General features: G+C 44.9%; 1 protein-coding gene across 6 annotated transcripts in view; it reads left to right on the forward strand.

Annotated features, from left to right (window-relative positions):
* patj (PATJ crumbs cell polarity complex component) overlaps positions 1 to 26,061 on the forward strand; it is a 133,404-nt gene that overhangs the window by 42,777 nt on the left and 64,566 nt on the right. For all 6 annotated transcript variants that reach the window (XM_030726603.1, XM_030726602.1, XM_030726604.1 and 3 more), the window contains exons 18-28: positions 1,294 to 1,503; positions 2,069 to 2,134; positions 9,109 to 9,381; positions 9,997 to 10,081; positions 10,434 to 10,497; positions 11,257 to 11,337; positions 12,070 to 12,141; positions 12,292 to 12,469; positions 13,590 to 13,700; positions 14,513 to 14,572; positions 16,902 to 16,989. In XM_030726603.1, coding sequence (XP_030582463.1) covers positions 1,294 to 1,503; positions 2,069 to 2,134; positions 9,109 to 9,381; positions 9,997 to 10,081; positions 10,434 to 10,497; positions 11,257 to 11,337; positions 12,070 to 12,141; positions 12,292 to 12,469; positions 13,590 to 13,700; positions 14,513 to 14,572; positions 16,902 to 16,989 — 1,288 coding nt within the window. The remainder of the gene's footprint in view (positions 1 to 1,293; positions 1,504 to 2,068; positions 2,135 to 9,108; positions 9,382 to 9,996; positions 10,082 to 10,433; positions 10,498 to 11,256; positions 11,338 to 12,069; positions 12,142 to 12,291; positions 12,470 to 13,589; positions 13,701 to 14,512; positions 14,573 to 16,901; positions 16,990 to 26,061) is intronic.

The following is a 26,061-nucleotide window of genomic DNA, read 5'->3' on the forward strand; positions in this document are numbered from 1 at the left end:
CTGAAGGCTCCTCAGGTCGGAGTTTCCACAGCCTGATGTCCTGATGTTGGAGCTGCTGACATCAACCGTTCAGGCCCTGTTTTAAAGTCCGGAGACTCTCGTTGTCTTTCCTGAGCTGCTTCTCGCTCTCCTTCATCGGTCCCTGAACATCCTCAGTGTATTTCCATGTTCCGGCCTCCTCTTCCTCACCTCTGCATGTTTGTGTGTGGTTGTGTTTGTGTAAATGTTGTTTCTCTGGTCTCTGTCTCCCCCTGCCTTTCCTCAGCTGCTCTGCCTGAGCTGAGAATGGTGGTGGTGATGATGATGATGATGTTTTCTGATGGTCTGAAGCCGCTCTGTCTTTCTCTTGTTTTCCCTCCTCCTGACAGCAGCCTGTAAATTTTTGCGTCGACCCTTCCTGAGTCGTTTCCTGTTTAGATTTGATTATTTATCATCAGACGCTTCCAGGTGGAAACGAGAACGTGTGCCGATTAATTTGCTGTCTGTTTCCATTGAGTTGTTGAAATATGAGAAACCATATTAAGGTTCAGCTGATCTTGGGTCAGTGAACACTGAAAGTGTTAAAGTTTGTGTCTTGGTTGAATTTTGGTTTCTGGTGTAGATTTAGTGGACGAAGCACTCAGAGTTTAAATGCCTCTTCTCTCCGTCTTAAACCGCTGCTGATATGGGACCTAAATTAGTTACATAGTCACTCTTTTCTGGTCATTTTAAATATTTCTGGGTGGGAGTTTAATCTTCATCAAATGACTGAATATGATCTGTAACACACATGAATGCGTTTCTCAGCACAAACAGAAGAGAAGGAAGATAAACCTGAGTGAGTGTTTAGAAATCAAACATCCTCTCATTCAGAATATGAGGATGTTGGTCTGGATGGGATTAAAATGACTGCAGTGATGACTGCTTCCATTACGTTTGGGCGATTGGACGATCGATGATTGGCGGTCCTTTTTTCTTCATGTCACTCGATGTTAAGGGCCGACTCATTCGAAGCCGCTAAGCTGTGTGTTACTAGCTCTTCGTTGACACCAGCATGTGTTTCAGGTGTGCTTCCTGATTATTTAATGTCCCCACCTGTGCATTCACAGAGCAGTGGTTCTCAACCTGTGGGGCGTGGACCACCAGGGAAACACTACTGAATGAAACTAAGTTCATTGATCTGTTTTTTATTGTTCATGATTAAAAAGATAAAATTGTGGGGTGTTTAGAACTTTAGAGGGTGAACTTATGAAGGTCACTGAAAGATTCTCGGGAGCAGCAGTCGTCTTAAAACTTTTCCTCTCTGGCTTTCAGGACCCGTTGGATCCCGGTCGATGTGTGATGGTTATCCGATCTCTGGTACCCGGTGGTTCAGCAGATCGTCACGGTGGTTTGCTTCCTGGAGACCAGCTTGTGTCGGTCAACCAGAACCAGCTGGATGCGCTCACTCTGGCTGAGGCTGTGGAGGTCCTGAAGTCTGCTCCACCCGGTAGAGTCCGCCTGGGCATCCGAAAGCCTTTGGTGGTAAGTCCAAAATTTCCAGCTCTAACTCAGCTGCATTAACCTTTGAGCCATAGCAGCACCCAAGGGTCAAAACTTTTTCTGTTGGATCTGGACCTTCGTTTTTGGTTCAGACCTTTGACTGGTCAGTCTGAGCTTGGCAGGCGTTGGTCTGAGCCGGCAGAATTTTATCCCTGAAAATGTAAATCAACCACTTTCAGTGTTCGTCCATCCATGAGCGGGAAAGTTTATTCTGTTATGAAGACCGGAGTTAAAATGAAAAGAGGAACTCCTTCGGTCGTGCTCTGCGGTGCTGCATCACAGGACTGAACTGAGATCTGATAAAATGAACAGCAGTGTTCCTCCCTAATAAAATATTAGCACGGCCCTCCACTGGGTGTGCTATTAAAGAACAGGCTGCACCTTGCAGATGTTGTGAACCTTCACTCGTGCCTCCACATTCCTCTTTATAGTTTTTCATGTAAAATCTTTCTCTAGTGGATGAACCTGAGGAGCAGTTTGTAGCAGAAACGCTCAAGTTGGAGCTTCATGTTCTGATTTCACTCTGATCTGCATCCTGTTTGTGTAGGTGGAGGCGCCAGAGAGGAGAGAGGACCGCAACCAGGACAGCAGCACAGCACTACCTGTGGCAAAGGTACACACACACACACAGAGAGAGTTTGGACTGTGTTCAGTCTGAGGATGTGGAGCTTTTTCCAAGCTGTTGTTTCCATTATAGATGGGGGGGCATTCATATGCAGCAGAATGGGGGGTGGGGGTGTTCTGGCTCCACAGTGACCAAAACACGGTGATCTCAGGTTATTGTTGTGATGTTGAGTCGTTTTGTCCTTTCTCTCTGTGTCATACCGATGGTTGGTGAGCCACGGCTGGGCTCGGCCTCTCTGTACAGCACACGCTTACCTGCTTCCTTTTTACTCGACCCCGCGCAGCCCCTGCAGCCTCAGTGAGTTCCTTCCCTCTGAATGAAGGTGTAAAAACGAGGTATTAAACAGATTTGTTCCAGCAACATCACTCAGATGAACAATTTAGAGCTTTTGTATCTGATGTGATGTGTTGTACGTACCTGTGTGTGTAAATAAAGTAACCTCACCCTGAACCTTAAAGCTGAAGCCTCAGAAACAAATTCTGCTCATTTTCAGTTCCATTTCTTTATTTTTGAAATCTGTTGGTGTATCTTTACATGGTTCACAGCTCAGAATGATCTTACAGTGGGCCTTGGTGCAAAACACGCTGTTTCAACCCCTCCTAAGGCCAGCTTTCCTCTGATTGGCTGCCCCTCTCGCGTCTCGACCTGAGATGACCTTATTAGAGATTTCATCCAGATCCAAGAGTAGAAGAAACTGTGGTTAAACTGAGTGTTTCGAGGTTTTGGCTCACAGGGACGGCTGCACACACACGGAGCTCGTTATTAGGAACATGTTTAATATGAACGTCCGACACAGGAACAGCAGCTACACGACAGGAAATCAGGAGAAGCAGAATAACGTCAGCCTAAATGTTAGAAAGGTCAGATCTGTCGTAGAGCACTTTACAGGTGCACCTAATAAAGAGGACTCTAACTTTCTCTGTTAGAAATGTTAATCAGTCGGGTCCAGACTAATTGGACCATTAAGATTTCGTCCTCTTTCACATTATTCACCTCCTCCCTCGCTGCACTGCTCCCTCCATCTCTGTTCATCTTCCAAATGGAAATCTTTCTTTCTTAATCTTCTCTTTCTGCTCTCCTTTCACTTCAGTTTGCTTTATTGGTCTGGATACCAGATGAACGGCGCTGCCAAAGCATTTGACCATAAAGAAAGATGAATCGAGGGACGAATGAATGTAAATAAATATGTGAGCGTGACGGGGATGAAGAGAAATGGCTGCACGGTTCGGGCTGAGTGGAGCGAGTTTGAATTTAAGAGACGATACAAGATCCTTTTTTTGATTATTTTTGATCAGGAGCTTTTAAATTTGGTTACCAAAGAGTTTGTGGTGAGGACATTGACTCCTTTAGAGTATTTTCTTGGATGATGCGTACAATGGTGGAGGGGGCGTCCCTTATATAACAGAGCCTCCTGAATCCGATTTACATTTAATGTGTAAAACAAAGCTGTCGATGGAGCAGCTGCAGTCTGAAACATCAGCAGCACTTCACACCAAACTCTATTATTTTATATTTTCATGTTCTACAAACTGCAGTCAGAAATCAGCAGATTTAATGCATTTGTATTCATGAGCATATAAACTGCCATCTTTAACTTTCCCTCCAAACTCCATTCAGATGTGTGCACAGTCAGTAAATGTATGTTTTGATGGAACTGTTCAGCCTGGAAGTGGAAATATTCAGCTGTGGGTTTTGTGACCGAAAACAATATTTCATTAAATATCAGAAAAATCTGGATGCAGATGTTGAGCAGTGAGTAGAAAGTGTGGAGGCTGGTTTTATGTCAGATCCAAACGAGATTGAGCTGATGTGCCGAAAGCCGACCTGTCTCAGAAGATTCATCAGGAAAACAAAGCTGGAAGCAAAGAGTCCAAGAGTTTCTTCTCTTATGAAGATACGCGTAGACTTAAGTATGTCATTTGTTCGTGGGGGAAACGCGTGCTGGACCAGTGAATCAGGCCAAAAGAGAGCGCCTTTCTGCCCCTCAGATTTCAGCTTTTAGCTGAAGCATTAATTTGTCTTTTTAATGGCCACCGTGCTTCAGCTTTCTGCACCTTTCTCCTCGGACAAGAGCTCAGCTGCCCATTTAAAATAAATAAAAAGCTCAGAAATGAGACGGAGAGCTCGATATTAGTGCTGATAACCCAGCAGACTTCTCTCCATGATGTCATGTTTTCTCTCTTCCTGCTTTCTTCCTCTCACTTCTCTTTACTTTTGTTCCTTCACCTCCAAGCTTCCCTCCCCTCTATTATCTCCTCCATCTCTCTCTCTGCTCTTTCATCTCCTCCTCCTCTTCCTCCTCCTCCTCCTCTCTTTCACCTTCCTTCACCCTCCTCTCCCTCCTCTCTGTCTCTGTGAAGCTGCTGACTCAGCGGGATGGTTGAATGGTATAAAGTGCTCCATCAGCTCAACCAGCAGCAGCATCTCTCTTATGTGGAGGGGTGGGGGTGGGGGGGCAGTCTGAGGACACTCTGGTCCTCCAGCACCAGTACACGTAGTACTGCAGTACTACAACTGAGTATTACTGCAGTCAAAGAAGAGTAAGAGCTGTTTCTCGTTGATCAGACATGACTCTCGTTTCTAAACACAGAAAATTTTACAGGAACGAGACGATTTTTGTTCTCCGTGTGTTTTTAATGCATCGTCACCACGTTTGCAGCAGCTGTTGTCAGGCGCTGGGACTCCTCGTGTTGGACTGGTTTGTGTTGTGTGTTTAAACAGGAAAAATCAGAAGTGACCATATTTGGATGAGAGGGTGGAGTGCTAAATTTGCCAGGTGTGCATGTATTTAGTAATACATGAATTTGGGGAAAATGTTAGAAAAATAAAAGTGAAACTTGGAAAATTAAATGTGTAAGAAAATAAATGGAGGAGTCAGTACATAAATAAATACAGAAATGTGAGAATTAGTTCAACTTTTTTTAACGATAATTACAGAAACAAAATGAAGCTAATTTAAATGCACGCATTTATAAATCACTCCTGTTATTAAATGGTGCTTGGATCGCCTTTTCTGCTCTGAGCACTCAAAGCACTTTTTACTACAAGCCTCATTCACCCAGACACACACACACACACACACACACACACACACACACACACACACACACACACACACACACACACACACACATTCATAGAAGCACTTCTTCTTGAACCTAAGCACCTCGTCTGACTCCAATGGATGCAGCAGAGTGAGGATCTTGCCCAAGGACACCGACCATCCAGTTGGTGGACAACCCGCTCTACCACCTGAGTCACAGGAAGTAGCTGCTGCTCCTCACTGTAACTCATTACTGTTCATTTAATAGCATATTAATTTAATTTACTTTGGGCTATTTTTGATCCTCCACACATGAGGAGTTTATTTGCATTGTATTGAACAGAAGGCAGACGTCTTTGCGGCTGATGCCGCTAAAACTCAGACTGAAAGCATCAGGCCGCTGAGCTCCTCTTTGTTCTGCTGGTTTCTGCTGAGTTCTGCTCTTCTTCGTGTCCTCGTGCTGCGTCTGCCGTCGCCGTCCTCTGCGCTGCTGTTTTATTTCCTCTTTTATATGCAGCCCATTTGGCTGAAGAGGTTTTTTCACAGCCCACAGGTCTCTGATGGGTTTCCATAAAGACAGCCGGGTCGGCGCTGTCACTTCACCGCTGGATCCTTCTCTGTCACACTGACCAGAGAGAGACCCCCGTTACACGCCCACGCCTCGTTAACTTTTAGAGGTCATGTGCAGGAACGAGCTGCTGCCGTCATTTCACTTTATTCTGCTCGTGTTTGTGCAGATAAAGAGCTGCTGCGGCCACCGTTCGGCCGATTAAAACCTGGATACTACAGAAAACGACCAGCAGGACAGAGGACGAAGCTGCAACAACACAGTAACACCAGCGATCAACTTTACTGCTGCTTCACTTTGTTTTACTGAGGTGGTTGTAAAACCACACTGCTCAGTGTCTCCAGCCCAGTAGTCTGACTGCTGCCCACTTTGGGCAAAATGGAATAGGTAACATTTTCAAATGCAGATGAAACCTTTTGGGTTCATTTGGCAGCAGCTTCAGGCAACGTCAGGAAGCTTCAAACAGCTTCTGCAGTACTTCCTGTTAAGTTCTTCTGCTGTTATAAGAGTTTAAGTAAAGTAAGGTTGAAGATCTGTGCACCCGACTCCTGTTCACTGGATTACACAGTCATATATAAAAGATGTACACGTCACCTTTTGGTTTGTGAAGTCCAGTTTTAGCTTTAGAGCCGGGGCCATGTTGTTTGTTTGAAGTGAGCATTACCAGCTAATGTTAGCAAGCCTGGCTATCAGTGCACAGATTGTATGGAGCATCCCACACACACACATAAAATCCCAGAATTTCACTCAGCAAACTGGAGTACAGCCTTCTTGGACGGTCTGTTAGTCCAGTGAAGCACAGCAGCTGTATTATTGGTGAGGTAATTACATTAAAAATGCTCCAAAAGGCTCCAACAGCACAAACTCGGTGCAGAAGTCCAGTTCAGAGATTCTAGTTAGCTGAGGTAAAGCCCAGCAGACAGCTAGCAGCTACAGCCACCTGTGTCGCTGTCCACCTGTCAGTCAAAGAGGCCACGCCCCTAATAATGCATAAACTCCTCCGTACAGTTGTTATGAAGGGGAAATAGATTTTTATAGCAGGGTGTAAACATGTTGGACATTTTAACGTGGGAGTCTGTGGGGACTGACCTGCTGCTGGCACCTCTGCTGGACAACAGTGGAACTGCAGGCTTTGGTGCCGCTTCAGTTTTCAGCCCCAGTGTTTGACGCCTGGTTTTAAGTGGTTTAGACTGTTTAAGAACAGCAGTAGGAATCCATTAAAGGTCACCTTTTCATTTACAGGTGGTGTGTTTTCCGAAAAATGCAGCCAAACTGGTTAAACGAGATATCAGGAACTGTTTTGGTAATTCAGTGATCATTTTGTTCGTTTTCAGCTTCTCTGACATCCCATCTCCTAAATATTACCTTCACATAAAAACAAACTTCAAACTTTTTCCCAGATTCCGTTTGTCTGTGATGATTTGTGATTATCAAATCTGCAGTTTGCTTTTTTTTTTTTAATTTCTGAGTGGAGGCCTCTTCAGTTTAAATACTTGGTGCTGGTTTCACAGACACAGGTGAGACTGACCTGTTTCCAGCTTCACGGCAGTAAAGAATGAATCATTTTAACCGCAGACCTCCGTTTCTGTCACACTGCTGGCTGAGCAGCTGAAGAGGTTTGTGAGGAAAGCTGTTGGCTGGAGGTTTCCTGCAGGAGTGAAGCAGCTGTTGTTCTCTCAGCTGGTGTTTTTAGTTTGGAAAAAAGCCTTCTTAGTGAATCCGTTTGGTGAGGATGGCGATGCAGTCATGTGACTCTGCAGCCCCCCCCTCCCTGCAGTGGAGAGGGTAAAGACAGTCGCTCAGGATCCTTACGTGAACCGCCACGCCGCAGCCTGATGCTCTGTCCTCATCGTCTAATGGCAGAGATATTAAATGACAACGTCTTTAAATCTTATGAATATGAGGCCAGGCAGTCACGGCCAATACGCATCAGTCTGCAGAACATCCTGTTAGCATTATGAGCTCTCTGCTGCTGCCGCCGTCTGCTCCTCACCTCCATTATACGGCCGTGATGGGCCGGCTTCCCGGGCCCAAATTAAAAGAAGAGGAGCAGAGTCCTTGACGATGAGGCTTCGTCGATGGAAATTAGCCTAAGTGTTGTCATTAATATTTCCCGGCGCGGGCTAATGTCTGCATCGTAATGTTAAGAACAGGATATCCCCTCAGTATCTGCTGAGGAGGCTCTTTGGGGAGTTGGAGATGAAGGCTAATGTCCAAAGTCGGGCGAGTTTTAGATTTAGTGCGAGCTGCAGAGACAGTCTCACACTTTCACATGAAAAACTCTTGTATCATGAAGGTTGTTTGGATTCTGTTCTTCAGATTTCTGGCTCCTTTCATCCTTTTAGCATCTGTAGATTCTAATTCATTTAATTCATTTTATTTGTTTTCCAGAGACATCACTCATCCCCACTGCAAATGTCTCACTTTTATCCAATTGGCCCATTTTTAACATCTGTCTCCTGGGCATATGTTAAATTAGTCATTAAAAATAATTAAACACTGTAGAACAGAAACGAGGTGAAAAGAATGAAGCAACAAAGTAAAATACATGCAAAATAATTAATGTAAGACGCTTCGTTAAAGGCAAACCCAACGATTGCTGCTCATGCAGCACTTTCTAAAATGTAACAAGGAAGTCCCTTCAGATTAAAATCTGTGTTTTTATTTTAATAAAGGAGACCCGGCCAAAAATGGAGCATTACAAGGTTACAGAAATGATCAAATCAAGCATAACATAAACCGACACAGGAGTCAAATAAAGCAAATCGGAGCAAACAGGTAACATAATTGAAAGTGATCACACTGCTCAGTCACAGAGATCCTTCTGTGAGCTTCAGACCGTTCCAGGGAGAAGAGAGAACGATAAGCGGTCGATCATATTTGTCTTTAAAAGCTGCTTTTATTCTTTTTGGCCTGCAGTGCTGTTGGTTCGTGCAGCGTGTCCCAGTTTCAGGAGAGAAGCAGGTTTGTTGGTGGACACCACGATTGTGTCTCTGCAGCTTTGTGTGCGTCCTGGTATCACAAAAACTGGAAACGAGCCAAAGAAAACAAGCGAGTGAAAAATGTCTCGCTGGATGCACAAATAGAAATGCCAAAAAGATGATATTTATCTATTCGTCATCATAAAAAAAAAAAAAATCACTTCCTGTTTTTTCATGTTTGTAAAGTCAGACAGTGAATGCGTTTCTTTGAAATCAGCTCGGGAATAATGAGCCTGAAGCTGCAGGTTAAGTTTCCTGTGGTCATTATTATGCTTAAGATTACAAAAAAAAATCAGGATCTGATTGTTATCGCAGCTCAGCAGGAAGTTTGTCTCCCAGTTCTTGCTCATTGCTGATGTTTGTGTTTCAGGGTTTCAGCGAGGGCCCCATCCTTTCAGAGAGCCTTCATCATGAAGAAGAAGAGGAGGAGGAGGAGCCGGAGCTGATCCTGGATGGTCTCCCTCGCTACGCTACCTCCTCTCTGAACTCTGACCTCCTGCCAGAGGAGGAGGGCAGGGAGATGGCTGTTGATGAAGAGGAGGTGAAGCCGGAGGAGGCTGTAAGCTCCCTGCATCGGAAGCCCCCTCCGTCGTGGGAGGACTGGAAGCTCGCCTCCCTCACCCGGGCTGGAGGAGCAGAGGAGGTGAGAGAGCAGAGCTCAGCTTCAAGGTGGACAAGCAAGAAGAAGTTTCTTTACTCGTTCACACAGAGCAGGAAGTGAACACCATGAAAAAGGCTGGACACACATGAACCCTCACGTCTCCTCCAGGCTGTACCTGGACTCAGGTGCTCGGGTTAAGGAGAGAAACTGCAGGCACGGAGGTTTTAATCATGTGCCGGTCGATTCTTTCAGTCTATTAGAAAGAAAATGTCCAGAATTAATATGTAGGTATTTATTTTGCCAATGAGAGAATACTTCTTTAATTAACTTGGAAGTTTCATGATTATAAACAGTTTTATTTTTATTCAGTAAATGGGTTTTCCAATAATAAAAAGCAGATTTTTCATCCACTGAGACTAAATTTGCATCCTCCGGACTTTCCAGTGTGTTTCCTGGTTATAATCAGTGAACTTGAAGTTTTTGGGGGTTTTTTTGCATTAGTTTGTTCAAGAATCTAAAAACTGCAGTTTTTATTTCCTGGCTGTTTGCAGTATCAGATAAAAGTCAGAACAAAAGACCTGCTTTGCAGCTGTATGTATTCAGGAACAGCACTGGAAAAAAATTGATTTGTTTTTATTTTGTGGTTTTTCCATTCAGGCCTGGAGGAGAGAGACGCAGGAGGAGGAAGACCTGCAGGGATCAGAGCGTGAAAGCATCGCGTCTGTGGGACAGCTGATTCTGGGTGAGGACAGACTGAGTCTAAACGATGTTCTTTTAAATTCAGACTGTTTTTCCTGTTGGCGGTCATATCAGAAGTTGTCTAAGGACTCGAGATTTCAGCGGTGAATAAAGGAAAAATGACTTTTTTTTTTTTTTTTGCAAAGAAAAGCCAACTCATAACCTCAATAATAGCAACACAATGTTGGTTAAGAGAGATCCACTTTGAGATCAGGCTCAGGGGTCCTCCAGTTCACGGTGAAGGGTGATGATGAGGGTCCCCACAATGAGAGCAGTACAAACGTGTGTGTGTGTGTGTGTGTGTGTGTGTGTGTGTGTGTGTGTGTGTGTGTGTGTGTGTGTGTGTGTCTTTTCAGGTCTTCCAGACTCCAGAGACAGCGAAGCCGACTCTGAGCTCACTCTGACCGACACCGACACTGAGTGAGTATCTGCTGCACCTCCACACTCACCGTCACCCGCTCACCTTCATTTCCAACATGCTAACATGTACACACACCAGCAAACAGATATTCATTAGGATTATTAATTATCATCTACAATCAGAAAATGAAAGGTTTATTTATGTGCTGTTTAAAAAGGCCGTGGATGCATTTTAAGGGAGGCACAATCTCCTGGAAACAAACGCTTTATCTCAGGGTGGTTACATGCTGACGTTTCCACACTGAGACTGACGTCGTCCTCACTGTTGCATTAAAGGTGCCTTCAGTGGATTTAGAAGGTACGCACAGCAGGAAGTCACTGAAGTGCACTTCAAACCACAGAGGAAGATCTTAAACAGAGTTCTGTTTGTTGGTGAAGGCGAATCAAACCGCTGAGGCTTCATGAACCTCCACGCAGTCACACAGCTGCTGAAACTGTGAGTCTGTTTCTCCTCCATCAGCGCCCCTCTGGTGGGTTCATAGTGCTGTGGTGCCCTCTGCTGCTCTCATGCTGTAATATCAGCCTGGTTTCTCCATAATTCATTTGTTTCTTGCTGTTTGTATTTTTAGCATGATCAGTGAGCACTTTATTAGGAACCCCACACTCAATCTGAGCCAGATGCTCAAAGTTTATCCTCATCACTTAAACTTTACAGTAACATCCAGATAATCCTGTTAAAACCAGCCTGAGAAACTATAATCACTGAATTTAATCAGTGAAATTTCCTGTTTTGTTTTGGTTTTTCTTCTTGCTGTGGAGGTCTGTCAGGAGGATTGATACCGCAAGGAGGAAGAGGCGGAGTCAGGGGGGAGCCGCTCTACCAATCAGAGGAGGCCACAGGTAGGAGAGCCGCTTCACCGTCTGCTAGTTTAAACACAGATATAAACAGACTGGACTGATGCGTCAACCTGGCCGTCATGTTGTCTCAGGGCCTCCTAATGTTCGTGTGCAGAGATCAGCACGACTCTGAATTCACAGCTGATTTTCAAGCAGTTTGGTTTGTTCAGATCCTTCATTTAAAATGCAGTTTTTCAAATCAAACTGTTTCTGTGGCGTTTACAGTAACTGTGATCATTTCTGTAATCTCGAGTTTAAAATGGTGTTTTAGAATTGTGCAGCTGCTTTTCGATGAGTGTGAAAGGTAAAAACTTTACTGAGAGCTGCAGACGGGTCGGTAAGTGTCGTCTCCTCAGCACTGCACTCCAGCAAAGGCTGCTAACTTCATTTAAACACGTCCGTGTGAACAATGCTCTGCAGGTTTCTGGAGCTACAGTTCAGGTCCATACGCAGGTTACCTGTTACTGAGTCACCTGAGACATCATCCAGCTTCATTTAGTGTCAGCACTGCCACTGAGCATGATGGCAGATCAAATCAAGGATGACTGACTGTGAGATATCAAATTACCCGTGGAACGTTATTTCCTCATTTTTAGTTTGTTTTTTCTCAGAAGCATCAGAAAGCAGCACTGAAGTTTGGTATTTCCCGTTAGACCTGCATCTCACAGCTGGACTGTAGCGTCTGTGTGTAGATTATCTGAGGTTTAAAGCTCAGTCAGCTGTTTGTGCTCACAGTGATCTACCTGAAAGAGAGGAGGGGGAGGGACAGGAAACACCTGCATTCAGCCACTGGGGACCTCCCCGCAGGTAACACATACACATCCCACCAAGCAAAACCTCATTAGAAAGACGACTTCAACAATGCTCTGAACGGTGTTGCTTTGGCATTGCCACGTTCTGGACAAGCAGTTTTTTTGAGGCCTGTTGGGGTAACAGAGGTTTCTGTGTGGTGTTCAGGGTGGAGGTCTGGCCCGAGGAGGGTCAGTCTCTGGGTCTGAGCATCGTCGGAGGCCGTCACGTCATCAAGCGACTGAGGAACGGAGAGGAACTGCAGGGAATCTTCATCAAGCAGGTTTTACCCAACAGCCCCGCCGACAAGACGCAGTGTCTGAAGACCGGGGACAAGATCCTGGAGGTAGGGATGGATCTAATTCCTGGGTCTCTTTACACACACAGGAGTGACATTCAGGGTTTACATGCAGCCTGAAACTGAATGTGATCTGTAAGACTGCATTTCCTCCTGATGGGCCTGTTTATGATCTGATCTCAGTGTGCAGACAAACGAGGCCAGAAACAAATAATCTTCAGAGTAAAACGCAGGAATTAATTTGAAATCCGGGGGGGGAGGGGGGTTGATTTGGTTCTCCAAAAAAGAACAAACTGAAAATGATTAAACACAGAGCTGCAGGGAGGATGGTTTTATAGTAGGCCAACCCTGAAATTAGTGTCATCCCGGTTTCCTCGGCCACCAGCATTTTTCCTCAGGCTTTTGGATTATTACAGAAAATAATCAACAAGATCTCCTCCACAGACTGGCACCACTGTAGCCCTTTTTAAGGCACTGATTGAGTGTGCTTTGTGGAGTGTGATGATGCTGAGTGTCATCGAGGACGCCTGCAGTCTTGCTGAGCTGCTCGTCTTCTCCAGCAGATTCACTGTTGAAGAGCAAACATGAGAGCTGGTGTTAAACGCTCACCTGATTTCAGGCATCCGACCAGAAACGCATTCAGAAAACTTTGCGATGAAGCTCTGACTGCTTTCTGGGTTTTAGGACTTATTCCTGCATCTCTCTGTTAACAAGAGTCACATTCCCACGATGCACGAGCATGGTGAGCCCGACGGAAAAGCTAGGCGAGGAGGTGGAGCTCAGAGTGACTCTTAGTGACATCAGCAGGGACTGAGAGGGTCACAGCCCGTTACGTCCACAGAGACGTCGCAGCGAAGCGCAGCCACTGCTCGTAAACCTCGAGTACTAATGAGTCAATTCATTCATCACACTGGAGCTGATGGCTGGGTCGATGGTCTCGCATCATCACATCAGTGCTCATCCCTTCCTGTGTGGACGCCCCTTTAAAATGACCCACGACACGAGGAAGCGTTTATTTATAAGTAAAAAAAGAAAGTTTGTGATTAAAATTTTCAGGCTGAGCATTAAATCACTGCTTTAACCTGAGAAACTGCCTCACCTTTTACAATCCTGTGTGTGTGTGTGTGTGTGTGTGTGTGTGTGTGTGTGCGCGCGCGCACGCATGCAGGTGTCAGGTGTTGACCTGCGAGCTGCCAGTCACGAGGAGGCAGTCAATGCCATCAAATCTGCTCCGAGCCCCGTCATCTTCATTGTCCAGAGCCTGTCGGCGACTCCACGGGTACACACACACACTTTAAAGTCTGGTAAATATGGTAATATAAGTTATAACCTTGAGTCACTTGAGGCAGTGTTGCACACGGTGAACTGAAGCTGCAGAAACTTGTGGAATAAACTTTGACTCCAGCCCCGTTTTCAGTCTCACGAGTCAAACTTTCAGTCAGGCCGCATCGAAGTCGCTGACTTTGACTCTGTGAAGTCTAAATGACTCTGTTGCTTTTGGAAGTTGTTCTCCTAAATGCACTGACACATGAATCTGGGGTTAGGGTTACTTGGGCCTAAATTTGAACAGGTGTTTGTCCTGCTGCTGCACACAAACACAGTGCCGGGCGGGCACGCACATAAAGCAGAAGTCGACAGTCAGGACTTGCGTTATGTCTCCTGTGATGTGACACCATTGCATCATACCATGAATGATGCTAGGTCAAACTTCATGAACACCCACAAAACAGAGAAGAGATCTGAACAGCGTGTGGAGGGGTCCCCTCGGCCTCTGCAGTCTCGTTTTTAGTTCTGACGCTCATGTAGGCAGAGACAGAACAAACCTCCATCAGGTCACTGTTTAATGCGTGGAAGAGGAGGAACTCTGTCCTTTAATACATGTTTCTAAGTAAGTCAGTTTGATGATTTATTGGACATTTACTCAGCTGCGTGTCTCCTAAATGTGACGATTGAAACATTAAAACCAAAGGCTTCTGATTTATTAAGATAAGAAATGAATCTGATTCTTGTGCAGTTTCAGTTTGGGAGTGTGTTTCTGCCAAACACAGGCTTTCTGCTTTTACAGTGTGTGTTTAAATGTGTGTGTTTCAGCCCGTGTCTTTGACGGCTCCGAGCTACAGCAAATCCAAAGCGAAGACGACCGAGTCTCCGGTAAGAAACCGACGCTCGCCCATCCTCACCTTGAGCACAAAGAGAGGCGGTGGGTGCAGGACGTCACAGAGCCGGGTCTTTATTAGTGAGGATACCGAGAAGTCTTTGTCACTGTGAGTCCTGCAGAGACCAGCAGAGGGCGCCACAGCCTCACATTTAACAGATAGGCTCTGTTGGCAAAAGCACGTGAACACTCGGATATTTTTCCCAGAAGTTGGAAAATTCCTGTTAGAGCAGCCAAAACACCACAGAATCTATAACAGAATAATTCCCAACATGACAGAAACAAAAGAGCTCAAAAAGGTAAAATTACATGAGAGAAAGGAGCTTAATTCATCAGAAATATAATAAAATGCAATTTTAAAAAAAGCTTATGATGCAATAAAGCAGCTGTACAAAGAAAAAAATGGCTCAAAATAAGACAAAATAAAAATGTCTTAATGTCAGCTGACATTAAAGTTTCTTGGTGTAACATAGTGTAAAGTGTAGTGGATGAGTGCTCAGTGTCTGTCTGTGCTGCAGACGGTCGCTGAGAATCAGCAGCATGAATCCACAGAGCGGAGCTGCCTCGTGTCCACAGGCCTGTTCACCACACTGCCTTTATTCTGTGCTGGAGGATATCGTCTTCATACCGTCCGGGCGAATGTCCATGAGGTTTTGTCTTTCCGGTCTATAGACTCCAAATCCACTCGGAGCTGAAATCTGGCACATGTGTTCTTTACTCTTCAAAGATGTGCAGCATGATATTCATATTCCTGGATGTTTGGTACCTTTGTACACTTTAACTGTATTTATCTGAAGTGGAGAGTAAACAACAGGATTTCAGGCTGCTAATGCTATGATAATGCTAATGAGATGCAGCCTCTTCCTCATGCCTGATTGGCTTAGTCTAATCATGTGATCATATTGTGCTGTGTGATTGGCTATACCTACTTGAGCATTATTGAATGAAATGGAGAAAGTGTGGATTCCCCATATCTATCAGCTGACCTCGGTCCCTGAACAGCTGGCTGTAGCTGATGGTGAGAAACTTCCAGGTAAAGAGTCAGTCTGTTTATAGGAACATCAGTTCAAGGCTGCAGCCTGATTGGTTAGCCTGTGATGCCAACTTCTGATTGGCTGTAAAAAACATGGTTGCCTTATGATTATAGTGATGTTATACATAATGCATTGATATCAGCAGGTTATGTAGTAATATTACTGTATACACGAGTATAATATGATACTTTGTAAGTATGCATTATATCTGGCTCATTGTTATAGAGTATATAAATAGACAATATGTAGTACACACCTGTGTACAGAGTGCAGTACTTTCTCTGATCTGTTTCCATGGAAATGTTTATGTCCTAGGATGGGGGGGCTAAAAGTATTTGGATCAAAGTTCAGGGCGTGGCCTCCAAATTAGGGCAGAATAGTTTAGCAGAAGGTCATAAAACATCTGCTGAAGGGTTTCTGATGTGTCACAGGCTGTGATGTTATCCTCAATTTTATAATTTCATTAATGGCTGGAGGATGTCCCCATCAGTGATGTGTCCTGTTATTGTAATAACTTCTTTTTTTTTTTAATGTAACACATTTGAAAACAGAGTTTAGAAACAGACGAGCAAAAACAGAAAACCAGACAATAACGCAAAAAATCCGACATAAAACCTGCCAACATGATTAATGAGTGATTAAAAACAGTTGAAGGACGGTTCTGTGAGCCTCGTCTCCTCAGGCTGTCGTTCCAAAGCAGATATGATTGGTTTAAACCTCAGGACCCAGCTGAGGGTCCCAGGCTGAGAATGGGGTCATACACCTCTGCTGATCGGAGACAGGTGTGCTTTTAAAGTGATCAGTAAACTCTTGCAATCAGGAATGTTGGGAAAGTCAAAGGAAGGAAGCCGGTCCTTGTTTTGATCTAATTCCCTGGTTCTGATGGATTTTGTGTTGCATTTCTATGAATTTGTGTCTATGCTGTGTAGCATCACGAGCCCCACTGAATGTGCACCCTCAGAACATTCCTGTTATTGCCGGTTCAGCCTCCGGAGCTCGGCGCGCTCGGGTGAGCGTGGCTTCGTGTGAACGGGGTTTAAAGCACGATGGAAGGTGTGGGAGATCCAGATGTTTTAGGATCCAACGTATTCAGATGTTTCCTGGAAGCTGAAATCGCTCACAGCCGTCTGAGAAACATTTTCTTTCTGGGTTTTCATGTGTTCACACACACACTCACACACTCGTTGGCACTTTTAAATTAAACAGCCTGAAGCTCAACGCATGTGGAACTGTGCACCTACTCAAAATCCACAGAATTCATGTTTTTATGAATAAACGTGTTTGTTTGCAGAAACCGGAGATTGTGCTGCCCCCCCCGAGACAGCCCCCACCCTACAGACCTCCCAACCAATTGGAGAAGCAGCTGGAGGAGGCCAAAGGTCAGTAACACACAGCAGAAACTGATGGTGGAAAGTGTATTTACGTTGAGTTCATAGTTACAGTTATGTGGTTAAAAAACGTGTATTTTTAATCCTTTGGGGGGGGGGGGGGGGGGGGTCTGCTTAACATCTGATGTAAGCTCAACAAACGGTGCCCTGTTTTAAGACCAGATATTAACACTTATAGAACAATCAAATTGCAGCCAGCAGGAAAATAGTCAGGAATAAATTTTCTATATTTCTCACTGATGCTCATCAGATGAAGCCCTTAGACATTATTTTCCAGAGATCTGATTGGTCAGTAGGCAGTGATTTCATTTCTGTTGGTCTGTTACGTTGAATGTGACTTCCTCTATGGCAGGTTAGGTCTGCAGTGTACCGCCTTCATAACACTGAAGTTACCCTGATAGGAACATAAACCTGCTTCATAGGGCAGACCTCTGCACACCACACCTGCAGCGTGTGATGGAGTTTCTGCTCAGTGAGTGCTGGAGGGCCAACACGCTCTCACAGATTACACAAACCAGCATGACTTTGGACATTTTTGGGGCGTCCGGTCAAGTCCCTAACATCTGTATCTCACTGAACCTTAATTTGGTCATATTTCTAAGCTTTCACAGTATCAGATCAGCCAATCACTGAGCAGCAGCAATACCATGTGACCGCAGAGCTAACAGACAGAGTCCAGCCGACATGCTGGGCTGCTTGAAGGTTCAGATTAAGAGTCAGAGTCACGGTGTAAGGGGTGAAGAGTGTGTGTGTGTGTGTGTGTGATGCTGGGACTCGTGCCTCACAGGACCTCGTCTGTCTGCGTGAACCCTGCAGTGACCGGCCGTTTGAGGGCCGGCACGGCGTCGGTTGGATCGTTCCGTGTGCTTTTCTTCACGTCCCTTCATCCATCAGAGCGTTAAACAGGCGTGACGGTCAAAGAAAGGCAGAACGGTTGTTTCTGCATCATTGGGGCATCAGCTGTCTGAGTATCATATCACCTTATCTAAAAGTATCGAGTAAAATGGCGAGCTTTTGTGTTGGTGTTTCCCGGGTGATTGTGGAGCAGCTCGGTCTGAGATCAGTTAGTCTCAGATTATCTCGATGTGTCATCTCAGGTTCTTTAAGAAGGCTCAGAGCACCTCCAGCAACATGCGACTGTCAGAATATGTTATCATATCTAAATGTACCTCTTGCTGTATGTTGGTGTGTCTCCTCGTCTTGCCGTTTGTGTCGGTTGTGTTCTTGAAGCCAGCAGTGTGTTAACGTGTGTGTGTTTCTGTCTTTGCAGGCCTTGTATGAACCGGCAGTCCCTCCGTCCCGTCTGTAGGCCTGTTTCAGCAGAGTGGATGATTTGTTTACTTATTTCTCACCCCTGTCAGATCTTTGCAGTGCTCTTCTCTCTGGGTTTTCTGGTGTCTGCTCCTCCCTCTGGTCTGGGTGCGTTTGCTTTGCTGCGTCTAAAGCGGGCGGACGGGGCTGTCGGCTTTTTGATTCTGACCTCTGGTTTTAATGGGTGTGGGGTTTTCTGAGCTGGCATCTAATTTGGGATTAGGCTGAATTAGCTTTGTGGTCCAAGATGTTTCCTCTTGAGTTCGTCTCTCCTGTTAAAGCATGAGATTGTGTGGCACATAGACACTAAAATTCTGAAAAGCTAAAGTGCATTCCTTTTTCCACGAATCTGAGCTTCATATTTAAACAAAAATACAAGTATTGAATAAGTGTAATTTGTTTCAGAGATGCAGGAAAAGTTTTTTTGTTTTATATTAATAAAGTTTCTGTAATTGGACTGGTTGAATGGTTCTGAGAGCTCCAGACTCTGGAGCCGTTCTTCTTTGATCACTTCTGATTCTGTACCCTTCCCTCCACCACCACCCACAAAACACTGGTGCCTTTGTAGGCCATGTAATTGCTGGGCCCAAAGTTGGCATGAGGGGCTGTAGGATGGGCTACCACCAGATTCACCAATAATAGTCAGATGCATTTCACAGATTCTGTTTTGCCACAATTTCCTTCCCCCTGAAGGGGCCACCACTTCTGCTGGTACTGCCATTTAATCGCTCAAAGAACCTGCTGAAAGGTGGGTCGGCTCTCCAAAGGCAACAATGCAGAAATGAGTCTTCAGAAGTCAGATGTCAGTGGAATAGATTATTAAACATTGGTCCCTCAGTTTCTCTCATCTTAAACCTCTAATGTGGGATGGCCCAGGCCTGAATCTTTGGTCTTGATCGTGGACTCTGGGACAGTAAGTTTCAGTCGTTGTTCTTCTGAGATTCGGTTCTCCCGGTCTTGTCCTTGGTCCTTTGGACAAGTAAGGCTCAGTGTCTCAGGACTTTATCCTGGACTCTGTAGGACAGCTGAGGCTCACTTCTGATTTTTGCCTGAACTCAGGGGAAGACTCGGTGCTCCCGGCTTTCCTGGTTTTTAGCTTGGACCCTGGGAGAGCCAGTGTCTAGTCCCCATTTTTTCTTTCATTCTTTCTTTAAATTTTTTTTTATACAGTGCCAGATCACAACAAACAGTCCCCTCAAGGTGCTTTATATTGTAGGTAAAGACTCTACAAAAATACAGAGAAAACCCAACAGTCAGAACGACCCCCTCTGAGCAGCACTTGACAACAGTGGGAAGGAAAAACTCCCTTTAACAGGAAGAAACCTCCAGCAGAACCAGGCTCAGGGAGGGGGGGCCACCTGCTGTGACCGGTTGGGGCTGAGGGGGGGGGCAGACAGGACTCAGGCTGGACTTGTGGACCGACCCGGCCTGTTAACAGCGAACAGCGTTAACATTACAAAACCAATTCTAAAATCAGGAGAACAGTGCAGGTCCTCGGCTGTGGCTTCGACAAACTCATGCTTGTCTGCAGCTTTTGATGAAACGTGCTTTCAGTTTAATGGTGATAATTTGACTGAATTAAACTGCCAGATGTATCATGTTTGGCATCAGGATCGAGCATCTGTCCACAGGTTTGTGCCAAGTGTACATTTTTATGACCTGTTGTTGTGTTTTGTGCCAGCTGTCTGATTTGTGTATTTGATGATGGCAGGCAGCAAACACACATTTCTGAATCTGAGTGTAATGTTTTTGCTCAGCACCTGATTTCTGCTGAATCTGAGAGCCTTTTCACCGCAGGCCCGATAAAGTTTACACGAGGAGGGAACGATGAATGGGTGCTGCTCTTCTCTCAGGCCACGCTGCAGCCTCTTCTTCTCTTTCGGCTTGTTTTATTTATATTCTTGGTGAAACATTATATTGGCCGCTGCGGCAATAATAAATAAATGATTCAGATCAATTCCACATGCTGTTTCGGGTTGTTTGTCTCGGAGCAGAATGAGCAGCCGAGTAAATATCCATCATGTCTCCAGCCTGTGAGAAGATTGGTTTTACTGTACAGCATCAGGGTCAAAGCGCGTCATCGTGAAGCTGAAAGATCTCTACATAAATCATGTGCCGTGCTGAAGTATCTGATGCCACAGATGGTAGATTGATTGTGTCAATCCAGAGGAAATAAATCACTGCTGGTACCAAAAGCAGCTCATGTTTGCATCTTACTTACAGTCCACTTTAAATGAAGACTTATTCCATCAGGACAAAGAGCACAGGTCATTTATATAAACCTTCAAAACACGGACTCAGCATCTGTTTCATTTCATTCATCACCAAATGAAAAGTCTGTGTCTGCTGTTAAACAGGTGAGTTATAGAGTCATCCTCCCCCCATACAGCAGTGATGAAGATACCAAAGCAGTTTCTGTATCAGGCTGTAAACGTTTATTTAACATGGGAGTCTATGGGGACTGACTCACTGTGGCGCCTCTGCTGGATGTCAGAGGAATTGCAGCTTTTGGCGCTTCATTGTTGTTTCATATGTAAACTCTGGAATAAAAGATTATCATCAAAGCATCAGTTATGCCAATGTCTTATTAAATGCATGCAGTTTATAGAGATGAGGCCAAATCTAACAAAATGTAATTAATCCATAGCATCGAAATGGCAGATAATTTACTTGAAATATATATATTTTTAATACATTTAGCAACAAATACTAGTGATTATCTGTTTGGTCGGTTGAAATATATTTTGAATAAGGAAGACAGGAAAGCAGCTTCCACCTGTGGTACAACAGTACAGCAGAACATCCTGCAGGTACAACACACACACTCAGGCGTTGGTGTGTGTGTGCTGTTTGATCCTCTAAAGAAGCTGCAGTGTGTCAAGGAGAGGAGCTCTCCACCACTCACACACTGATGGATGATTGGCAGCTCTGTGAGGAGGAGGAGGAGCGGGTTAGATTTAATCTTTTAAAGGTTAAATGGGGATGAAGAGGGTAAATATGGCGGGACAGAACTTACACACCTGCTGACGTGAACATGGTTCATGTTGATTTAACAGATCACATTTAAATCCCTGATCAGCAACGTTCCAGTTTGATCAACTGGCTTAAAAACGGCTCCTGAAATTCCAGTTTCGGGATGAAAATGCCTCCTTACCCTCAGGAGTAATAATAGGAGACTCAGGGATGAATCAGGGATGTCAGAGTCTAGGTTTGACCTGCCGTAGAGTATTTTTATGTTGCAGAGTTGCCGTACTGTGAACGCTCGTCTGTGTAACGTGTTTATCCAGCATCTCCTGCAGCTTCATCACCGTCCAGCTCGCAGCCATCGTCACTTTCAGAGCACTCTGCTGTGTTTCTCCGTGAAACTTGCAGGTTAGACAATAAAAGGATGAAACATTGTTCCTGAATTTTTGCATAATGCAGCGTTTCTCCCCGGCCGTGGTGCAGTTTACTGAATTTCTCCATAGTGGAACAAATAAAGGGATTTCTTATCTTAGTTTTACTCGGACACCTGTGTTGTGTGGGAGGAGGTGCTGCCTTACAGACATCAAAAACGAATATTCAGTTTTATTGAAATTAAATGGACTGTTAAAATTAGCAGGCAGGGTCTCCACCTGTTCTGTGTCTCTTCACATGGATCCACCCCCAGTTTGAGAGCCTCTGCACCCACAGACAGTAAAAGAGGCTGAAGAGCCTTAACACATGGTTTCTTATGTCCAACAGGGGGCGACTCCTCAGCTTTTTGCTTTAGGTTTTATTTTTTTCTGCTTGTAGAGGGCTCTGTTGGGGAGTGGCGGTCAGCTCCCCTTCTCTCTCACCTGCTCGCTCGTCATGTCCGGTTTTTGCAGTGACACGGACACTCGGCTCGAGGCTTCGTAACAGGACTTTACAAACCAGACATCATGGTGGGAATGTCCATCTTTTATACAGTATATGGAGCATTTCCCCCAGTTACAGCTAACTGTAATATTTTATGAAGGCTTGATTAACATCACGGGTTTGGATTTGTGTCCCTGTAGGGAGTCGAGTCTTCACAATAAGAGTAAAGAAACACACACAGAGCTTGTTGCAATAGAGAGTCCTGTATGCACACTGAGTCGTCGAGGCTCCTGATTTTTTATTTTTTTTTGTTTGCTTGTTTTTTGGTTGGTGGTGTGGATCCCACCCTGCTGAACCCTGACCTCCAGCGGCTCAGTGACAGCTGGAGGTCTAATGACTGCAGCTGCTTCTAATCCTGCTCAGAGTCTGAAGCCTGTTAAAGCTGCAGACCTCCGCCGCCTCCTTCAGCTGATGCTGCTGTCCTTGAGAGGAGGCTGCGCTGGCCTCGTTTCATTTTCTGGAGCAGCGCAGATCAGACTGCCTGATTTTACTTCATATCTCAGAATGTGCGTCATACCATTCGTGCCTTCATGTTTCAAAAGATCAGGTAGAAGATGTATGGCTGGATATCTGTGCCTGAGTTATGGAGGCAGAACTCCAGAGAAGAATCTCTCTGTGTGGACGTGAAGCTGAGATCAGGACTTTTTCACAGCAGGTAATCCAAACCAGGCAGCAGCAGATTAATAACCACCTCGTGCTGTGGATGGATCATCTCAGACGTTCTCTGGGATGAAGGTTGGTCCATTTCCTGCGTCTATCTCCTGCCGTATGATGGTGTTTGACTCTGCCCATCAAGGACCCTCAAAATGAACTTTTATTGAACAGTTTAACCCTCATCCCCCATCTTCCCTCAGCTAATGTGTTATTCTAGCCTAACCAGAGCTCTGTAGCTGGCCACAGGCAGCCCGACCTCACTAACTCTCCACTAAACCTCCTAAGTTCTTTTCCAAGCATGCTGGACGTTAAACTTGAGTCTAACACCTTTTTTTAAATGCCACCAGACTGAATAATGTGCATGCATACATCAGCAGGCCTGGTTTCCCCTGAACAGTGTTGTAGCTGCGATGACCATTTTCCAAAGAACAGCAGCTTCTGTGTGAAACATCAGCATTCAGCCCCACAGAGCTGCAAACAGCTGAACCTCTCACAGCAGTTCACACGCCCGGATTATATTCCTCATCCTCACCAGATGGACTTCTAGAATCAAAAGCCTTTTACTGCTGCAGGACAGATTTTACACACTATCACTCCATCAGCATGACATCCCACAGGTGCTTATCATCATTTTCCCTCCTTTTCCCTGTGACGCGTTCAAGGTGCAGGTGCAAAGCTGTGGTTGCGGCAGCTGCAGAATAGGAGTGAACATAAACAGAAAACGAATTTCAAATTTCTAATGCAACTTTTAAAGGAGCTCAACAAATATCCCCAAAATGCACCAACTGTTTCTGCAGAGTTTGTCACAAAATGTGTTTGTGAGCTAAATGTACAGTTGGTGTATTTACCAGTGAGAGAAGAAAATGCAGGAAAGGAAGATGAAGGTTTCAGAGGTGAGGACTGGTTAGTTTGCAGTATAATGATAAAGTTCTCAATGATGCACGGTGCTGGACGTCAAAGGTAGCAGACGTCAAATTAAATTTAAGCTGATGGGGGTGATTAGATTCACTCACTGAATTCTCAGCCATGTAGCTCAGATAATATCTTTTTATATATTGTTGAATTTAGTTGGCTAAATCCACAAAGAGCAGTAAATATCAGAATAGCAGCACAGGTCAGCTGATTACAGCCTGAAGAGAAGGAAAAATCTGCTGGAGCTCCCAAAACAAATTATTATGTGACTTATTTCTAAGTACTTCTGCTCCCCATGCTCGTCTGCTGATCTCAGGGCTCCCCCACCTGAAACAATCCCACTTTAACCCCGATCACAATACACATTTGCACAACTGCACCGAGTCTAACCCACGTGTAGTATCAGTGCTGGGGCCCGTGGGTCTCAGTTTCCTCTGTGCTGCCAGCACAGTTTGTTTAAACTGCTCTGTGAGTGTAAATCTGTATTCACAGTCATTCCAAAGGTAATTAAATCAGATGAAAGTTGATTGAGTCTGTGGGGAAACTGGGTCATTGCAGCAGCAGACAGTAACAGGACAAACAGGGTATAAATAGAAAGTGAGCCGAAACAAGCGTCTCACACACACACAGCTCGCTGTGAAAGTCCAAGTACGGAGGAAGACGGATGTCAGGAGATTGTTCTGCTGCTGGAGTTTACTTTTTTACCCCAACCTCGTCATGTCTCAGCAAAAAAGGTTAATTTATATAGTTATCGTCTTATTTAAAAAGGTGTTCAGCTAAAAGTAGGAATAACACCAGATCACACTTATAAAAACTAAAACGCTAAGTTTAAATGAAATCTTATTTCCTGTCATGCATCCTGTTCCAGAGTGGACGATCGTCTTAAACACGGCCAAAGGTTCTGATGATGAGGTCGGTGTATCTACAGTAATCCCTGTGAGCACAAAGCTCAGGCTGCAAACTCTCACTTTATCATTTTTTTTCCGTCTTGGGGCCTACATGATGTCATAAAGATGGGATGTCCTTATATGGTCATTTCAGGTTTCACTCATGCTGCTGTAAATGTATCTTAAAGGGCAGCAGCTAAAACAACTTGAGAGCCCAGCATGAGATAAAGAAGGGTTATTTTTGAAAAGTGAATCATGCAGAGCGACTCCAGAGTCCAGAATTAAAAACGTGGAGCTGGACTTCCTGCAGCATTGAATGAAACGAGGCAGCCCCTCTGAGTGCAAGCTTTCAGGTCCTCATGTTGCACTGCAGACTGGTCTGACTGGACGAATTAGCGCATCCAGTCTGTCAGTCTGCCCACTGCTGCTGGAAACCAGCTCAGCATGCACTCATCGCCACCCAGTCCTCCATCCTCAGTCAGCAGGTGTGTGTGTGAGAGACAGTAGTCTTAATTCAGGCCGCTCGCTTGCCTCAGATGATTTGATGGTTTAGTTGCGTTTGATTCGTGAGTCATGTCAACTTGATGGGGAGGTGCTGGCCTGAATGGTGATGAGGCGACGATCTGAGCTGCTGGTGTGTGTGTGTGTGTGTGTGTTAGATCAATAAGCTATCATAACAGAAGAGTTGGCTGCCTGCATCAGCTCCCCACAGACTGTAAGAACACGCTGGTCTGAATTAATATATGACTGTGTGTGTGTGTGTGTGTGTGTGTGTGTGTGTACATGCACAGATAAAGATCAGTCTCCATCTCAGCTTCCTGTCCTCATCTAACCTCAAACCCCCACCCTCTTTGATTGCCTCAACATTCATAAACACAGAAGCAGAGTCATCATGTTGGTATCGAGTGCATAATTTAGAGCTTGTGTGTGCTAATCATGCACATCTTCAAAGCTGTAGTTCTTCAGACGGAGTTTCAAGGTCTTCCAGGAGTCCTGGAGCTGAGCTGGGGAAATTTAAGGAGGTCCTTTGAGCCTTTATGAAGGTTCACAATGCTGCAAGCATTCTTGAGTGGTTTGAAGAGAGCTGTTAGAGAAGCTCACAGTCATCCTTGGTCTCAATCTTTTCCAGATTTTAGAGGTAACTGAAGCAGGATCCAGAGGTCCCAGCCTCTGTGGTTCTTGATGTGCTGCCATGAAAAGTGGGTCTTGAGGACATTCTGGGCACCACTGACTGTGTTTCATGGTCTTAAAGCAGGAACACGAGGTGCTCCAGATTTCATGGAATCTTGAAAGATCTTTTTGTCTTTATGGAGGCTAAAAATGCTCCAACCAATCTTGAGAGGGTTCTTGTGTTACTCAACACCTTAAGAGTTCCAGAGATAACTAAAGATGCTGAAGTTTTTTGAGAAACTCCAGGTAT

This window comes from Archocentrus centrarchus, chromosome 4 (assembly GCF_007364275.1).
Source record: "Archocentrus centrarchus isolate MPI-CPG fArcCen1 chromosome 4, fArcCen1, whole genome shotgun sequence".
NCBI lineage: Eukaryota > Metazoa > Chordata > Actinopteri > Cichliformes > Cichlidae > Archocentrus > Archocentrus centrarchus.